General features: G+C 46.4%; 1 protein-coding gene across 1 annotated transcript; it reads right to left on the bottom strand.

Annotated features, from left to right (window-relative positions):
- Positions 1-5778: 5778 nt before the first annotated feature.
- LOC140213309 (TNF receptor-associated factor 6-like) lies at positions 5779-6354 on the bottom strand. Its single transcript, XM_072284518.1, has one exon. It carries the CDS (start codon positions 6352-6354, stop codon positions 5779-5781), a length of 576 nt encoding a protein of 191 aa, XP_072140619.1.
- Positions 6355-7332: the final 978 nt, after the last annotated feature.

Raw genomic sequence — 7332 nt, 5'->3', positions numbered from 1 at the left:
AAACGAAATGAATAAAGTCTGCCTATTATAAATTTGTCTATAATGTATATATGTATATTTATATATATATAAACGAAATATATGTATGTATATATATATATATATATATATATATATATATATATATATATAGGCGCCAACATATCCACTTTCATTGGGAGTTATGTTTCCTATTAGAACCCTGGGAGTGTTAGCCAACGCCACCACTCAGAAATCTTGGCCGCGGAAATCTATATATATCTATATATATATCAACAGCAGAGGTGCATGCAAAGTAACGTTTAACATTATCGCACTAAGCGTTGAAGAAGTTAAGCTTTCGCTGCCGGCATCCTCGCTAATTATCGTCAATCAAAACAACCATTGCAGGAAGATTCACTTACATCGATTCCGACAGTGCGTGGGAATTCCGTAACATTTCATGTGAAAAAATATTTGCTTGCGTATTTAATCCGATTTCCTTTTATTCTTTTGGACACCCTCCCGGCTCAAAATTCATCCCTTGTAGATTGAACGGACAAACGTGGACTTCGAATGGACCTCCTTTTGATGCACCTGTGTGACAGTTTAGATGTTAAGATCAAAGTACTGTGGCCCCTGTGACTGAGGTGTTGTTCTCATTCAGCATCTTGGCCTTTACCATACCTGTACCGTGCACACCCATCTACTGTGCAACGGTTTGACATTCCTAAAAGCTAATGAATGGCACTGTACAATGCGTCTGGGTCGCCTAGTTTGGAGAACTGTGAGGAAAGTATGTTTTGATGTCATACCCGGAACGGCTTCGTGCTCGCCCTCCTTTTATGGTTGGGAAAGAGGAACGTGGCTGCTTACGTGGTGCCGAGAGTGTTTTGCTCTAGAGCAGCCTTGCCTGGCAACCGTGATAAATTTACCTCGATATACGGCACTGTTAAAAGTCAAACGGGACGGGCACATCGTAGCACGAACGAAGCGCGGTCAAGCGAAATTAAGTGTGCCTGCTTGATTGGCATTGCTTATTGCACGTACTGCATGAAATACTTGTTTTACAGCAACGGACGAGGCCCGTGGTTTCTAGGTTTGGTACAAGAGGTCCATTAAAAATTTACAGGCTGTCAATATCTGGATTGGGGCTTCACACAAAAGAACCAACTAATATTGCGGCTGAAAGTATAGCACTGGGGGAAAAAAATAGAACGCCAAATGACGGCACAATGACAACCAATGACGTTCATCACGGGCTATATAACATAGGCTTTTTACATTCATCGAAACAAATTCATCAAAATCAGAATTTCTTGTGCACCTTCCGTTTTTAGTTCATCGTAAATTCAAGAGAAGTTACAGCAGTTCTTACACATGCAACTTGATGTTCTCCGGTCGATTGAACACTGAATTACTTGTTGCCTGGTTGAGCACCAGTTGTGGATGCGTCCACAAAAGGCACTGCACCTAACTAGATCAGCAATGCGTGAAAAAAATAGGAAGGAACAGATTCCGTGCCATTCCGCATATGTTATAATTGGGAGCTTCTGCTTGGCTTCCGTTTGCTCGTATGCCGTCACTGTCAAGGTGCATATCAATCGGGACATAGGTTTCAGTTTATTAGCGTAGCAAATATACGTGAACCCATATTAGGACATTCCTCGGTGACGTCACAACGAGGCGGAGCATGTGCATGAAAAAGCGGCGTCAACAAGTATGAGCACGTGGCTGCTGTCGGCATTTTATGCAAACCATGTCCTTGCGAGAAGAGTTCATAAAACACGTGAGTTCATAACACACGTATTATATCACATAGTGTGATAAAATAACAGTGGTCAAGCAAATGCGATAATGGCCAAGCTGTTTACATTGCTACGTCTATTCTATATTGTAGGGGTCTTACTAGCTAAAGTTGTGTGCGCATGTCGTACTTCTGCTATGCGGCGATATATTTTGTTTATTTCCGCGCAGTGTCAATAGAAGTCCGTTGTCGCCATCAGAGACAACACGAATTTGTAGCAACCATTTTGTGGGAAATTGCAAAAATGACTTTAGGAAACACGCATCGTATGTGCCGACGACTTTTCCGGCGGCAGAGTAGATGTTTCCAGTTGCCTGCTCTGTGTCACTTACACGGCTAAGCAGACGCTGCGTTTTAGCCGCATTGCAGCCGTGAAAATAATCGTCATGCGTAGCGATCTTCATAAAGGCAAATGGAAGCGTGTACATCGTCCTGCGAATAACATCCACGCACACACACGTGGGCACACACCGCGCGTGGTACGAAACGTGCCCAAAGACGCGCAGTGCAAGAGGCAATCAAGGCGGCGTGAACGAGAGGTGGGAGAGGTGTACGCCCGCTAGTTTATTTTTGCCCCGCATGCGGCGCTGTCGTGATGCAACGGCAGCGCCACTCGGTGGTGTCGTTCTTCTCTATCCTACTTCGTAAAAGCCACAAGAGACGAAAAAAAGGTAACGACGCTCAGAATAAAAAACAGAGGACAATTTCGACGAGTAACAGCCGATAACCAAATCGCACGTGGTACACATGTCTTGCCTGTGTTGCTGATGGCAACAGGTCATCGCGGAGCTGCAGTGGCCTGGCATTCGTGATTGAGATTGTCACGAAGGCAGTTACTGCTTAGAAACGTCTAGAATACATTAGAAATTTATTCAAAGAGAAGCTTTATTTGCCTCTTCTTTCGAATTTCCCACTGGTGCTGTCTGGCCCACCACGTCGGGTTTGGGCTCGAGCATTGCATGCGTGACAGGGGCGAGGCAGAAAAAAGAAGGCGACGCCAGAAACTTGTTCGGAGTTCACCGCGTCGAATGTGCAGAATGACCTCTGGAGCTCCCTGGTCGCCAACCCATCCCCCTCTTGACTGCTGAATTATCCGTGACCCCTCAACAATCATTCCAGAAACTGCAGCGCTTACCTTATTACTAAGGTGCGAGACCAGAGGGTACGTAGATAGAACTTTATAGAGGATGGGGGAGAAGAGGCCGTTTTCATACAAAGGGGGTTGGAGGGGGGATAGCGAAAAGAAGACGTGAGAAAACGAGAGGGGTTCCAGGAAAACTGGATAAACTTAAGTTCAAGGTGCGGCACTGTACGTTTCTGATATTTCTCAAAACCAAACACCACCGAGGTATGTCAAGCGGACAACTTGCTCTGGGCATGAAAAAGCAGAGCCGCATTATTCTAGGGCACTGCCGGGTTCAGGCGAGTATATATATATATATATATATATATATATATATATATATATATATATATATATATATATATACGGTAGCGGTCGCACATCAAATCAACACTTCTGTGCCCGTCGCGGTATCTTTGTGGCTATGGAATAGCGCGAGATCGCGGATTTGATGACGACAGCGACAGTTGCTTTTTGACCGGGGCGAAATAGAAAACGGACGTCCACATAGATTTTATGACAGGTTAAATAACACCACAGTGTCAAAATTAATCCACTGTCCGCCCCTGCATCGTGCTTCACGATCTGATTGTGCTTTTGGCACACAAAGCCACGTAATCCATCTTAGGTTTCATGCTTCTGCCATGATGCGATCTGTCATGTGAGGCAATGACAATGCTCAACGCTCTCCGAGGTTAAGAAAAATAGCGCACAACAATGCCTCCAGAAAACACCTCTCCTTGTGTGTTCTATTTATAGTACGCAGACAAACAGCACTTGTGCACGCGAGATAACCTTTAACATCAACTCACCGATGTCGGGTTTGACTGGAAGTTGACGAAATTAAGCATTCCCCGTCAACACCACCGCTAATAATCGTCAATCAAAGCAGCCAGCCCGGAAAGGCTCGCTTATATCGATTCCTGCAGTGCGTGGGGTCTATACATAATTTTATTTTCCTCAGTTGAATTCTTTCTTTCTCTGAGCATTTTTTTTTTTTGAAGTGCTTCCGACGCGTCTTCACCGCAGCTCGACAGCCAAGTCTAATGCGCCCTCGGCTCATACGTGCTTTACGGGGCTGTTTCTACACGTGCTTTGTAGCGCACTTCAGAGTGGCGGAAGAAACTTAATCAAACGATCACCCGACGGACCAGCGCTTGTAGCAGTGCGTGCTACCTGCTTTGTGGCGTCTTGACTTCTCAGATGTAAGTGGCGAAAAGTACTTCGTCTAGCAAGGCAAACCGTCACACCAAGAAAGTCGCACAAAACACAAAGCATCCAGTAATTTGGTATGCAACCTGGGTACTCAGCGTGGCAATCAGATGTATTACCGCAACGTTAACAAGACTGCCACCTTGCAATAGCTTCTGTGGTTGTCATAATAGGCACTGACTTGTGCTCGTTACGTAAGTCGTACTCTAACCTTTATTGTAACGCACTAACCACAAACAGCCACTGCATGTTTCATTTCACTGTATGCCATCAGGGTGAGCTACGGTACGTCTGTTGTCGATCCACTTTGCGCAGAACCCCTTGCATACAGCATAATGTACTTCATGTAGACGACGCTTGCAGCAACAATGTCGAGTGTGGGTGTATTTTACTGGCGAGGCTTAAAATGGTTTTAAACGTAAGAATTAGCCATGTGTAATACCACGCCTTATTTCACGCTGCCAACATTTAAGTTTAGATGAGTAATTTGCCTAGGGGTTTGAATAAAGCAGTCTCCCGAAGAAGCGTCAAGAACGAACTGCTCTGAGCGAAAAAGCATACGGTACGCCGAAGGTCACTCACGCTGGTTTCCGAACGAAAAGTGCGGGGGACTTGAATAGCACTGAGCGGAACTTACGGTACGGAGAAGAGTTGCGCTTGTCTGCTTTGGGTAGTTAAGGATTTTGTTAATTGGTCTATTGCAGTTTCGACTTTTGACATCTTTGTAAATGCCAAATGCTGCAACGGATTCGGATTTCCACCAATCACTTAGTCAATAGGTGGCGGAGCTTCATTTCATAATTCCGCTCTATTGTTGCGATAATCACGCGTTCTCATAGTATGGGGTCGGGGACGAAAAATATGAATGGCGTTGTTATTATTCCTAGGCAAGTGCGCGTCAACGCCATGGAAGCACACGCGGCAGTTGTTACTGCAGTTACAAACACATCCCTTGTGAGCGGGCTGCAACGAACCAGGCACGCTGCCCTACAGTATAGCCGGTGACGCGAGGGAAACCGATATTTAGCTGTTATTATTGATTATTAGCGAAGTATGTGAAGTCGAAACCTGGAAAATAGCAAAGAGAAACCTCCCACTTGCATCGATAAAGACAATGCCGAATACGTCTAACGTACCTGTGAAATGTTGGAGACGGTGTCGGACGTACCTTTAGCTACAGCTTTTCTTCAACGGAGAAAACACGTACTCTCACTGGCACTACTTATTAGGTCATCAGACTGGCTCGATGTAAGGCCAGTTATTGTTAGCAATACTATATGCTATAGTTTTACAATATACTGACAAGTATATAAGCATCTAGGAACCCAGCCACGTGGTATAAAGCCTACGTTCGCTTAACTCCTAGCCACTTTCTCTCGTAAATCCTAAATGAGAAAAAAATTATGAAAGAAACACCTGGTCTATACCTAATCAACGTGATGCAGCTGTTCAGACCGTTTCCAGCCGACCGCCGCATGGCACGCAAATAATCGAGCAATTCGGAAAATCAGAAACAAGAATATTTATTATGAATTTGAGCAGTACAGGTATATCTTCAAAGGCAGCTGCTTCGAACTTCATTGCACATGGTCACAGGCTACGTAATTGCAGCGGTCTGTCGTGAGCGGCACTGTGCTGACTGATCCAGCGGTGATCCCAGGCCTAGGTGCCGGCGATGCTACGAACAACGAGGCATCAACACGAAGGTCTCGGTTCTGAAGAGGCATTGCCGCAGGTGACCCTGAAGTTTTCCAAGCTTTCCGACGAACGGGCAGCCTAAGCCGGCATGGAAACAGCGCACCGGAAGTTTCAGAAGATGCGGCAGTGGGAAGTCCAGAACCACGAGGTCGGTCTCCACAAAGGGTACACTGTCCAGGGGACACGAGCCGTCACGGGGCCTGTCTTCGAAACTGTCGCCCTCCCGCCGAGCCGCATTTGTCCCACAATCAGAAATGTCGTCAAGGCAGCTATCACACAAGGTGTGACCGCAGGGAAGCAGCACAGTATCGGCCGCAACCACCGTGCATCTCACGCAGACGCGCATCCAGGACAACGGCTTCACGAAGGTGATCGGTCGCTCGTTCACGAATGGGCAGTTGAACCCTTCCAGGGTGTAAGTGGTATCCGGGCGACGCTCGGAAGACCCGGATGGCTGCAACGGAGAGCCAGGTTGCCCGTCTCCGTAGCCTGCGTGGTTGCTCTCTCGAGCGGTCGTGGGATGGCTCGCTCGGCGATGGAAAGCTTCTCTGTTCATGTCTGCTGGTTGTCGGTGTCTGGGCGCCTGCCTGGTGCTAGTAGAGTTTGAACAGCGTGCCTTTCACGATGCTGATGCTTGCAAGACGATCAGGGAATGATGGGCGTCTCACGGGCTTCGTCTGCGGCCAGGCGCAGGTCGTCAAGGTTGTTTGCGGCGAGGAAGTTCGAGACTTCACGAAGGTTCGACTCAGACGCACTGAGAGCTGAGAAGAATGTTGCCGAGATGGACACTGTCTCTTACAGCCTGGCAGGTGCGTCTTCCATTCTTGGCCGTGATTGGTTGCAAATTGTTGGTGAGGGGGTTAGAGAATTCTCCAATCTCAGGGCGTCTTTGTGGCAAGAGTGGGAGACATGCCGGCAGCAGAGAGAGAGAGAGGCTTCCACTCTCAAGGTCAAAGGAGGGGTGCATTTTTCCAGAGTAGGCAAACAGGAATTTATTCGTCAACTGTCATCGCAAGTACACAAAGACGAAATAGAGACGCTCCCAGTTCACGAAGATATTCCAACTCGCTCAATTCTCGGTACTTGGGGAAAAACGAATACGAGCTATAGTAAGTGGCCAGCCCGCGTCCGCATTCCTTTCTTCACACTGCTCCCGCCTGACAATAAAAATAAGTCGTTGACCATGTGACCGTCAGCGCAACTAGACAAAGAAGAAAAAAAAAGAGACGCTGACAGTTCACGGAGATATTCCAACTCGTTCAATTCTGGGTACTTGGGAAAAAAAAAATACGAGCTATAGTAACTGGCCAACCATCGTCAGCATGCCATTATCGACGCTGCTTCCACCTGACCACACAAAAAGTCACTGGCATCCTTTCAACTACGGTGCTTTCAGCCAATGTGCTTAAAAGCATGGCTGCTCATTTTTTTATGTGGCTGCTCTTGTTATTAATAAAAAAAACAAAAAAAAAACCAAAGCGCGCATCTCTGGAATTAGTCTTTATACATATATATAATTTTAAGAGTTCAACGT

The sequence above is a fragment of the Dermacentor andersoni genome, chromosome 9 (genome assembly GCF_023375885.2).
Source record: "Dermacentor andersoni chromosome 9, qqDerAnde1_hic_scaffold, whole genome shotgun sequence".
In the NCBI taxonomy this organism is placed as follows: domain Eukaryota; kingdom Metazoa; phylum Arthropoda; class Arachnida; order Ixodida; family Ixodidae; genus Dermacentor; species Dermacentor andersoni.
Note: the sequence above shows the minus strand (reverse complement) of the source record. Positions and strands in the feature narration are given on the sequence as shown.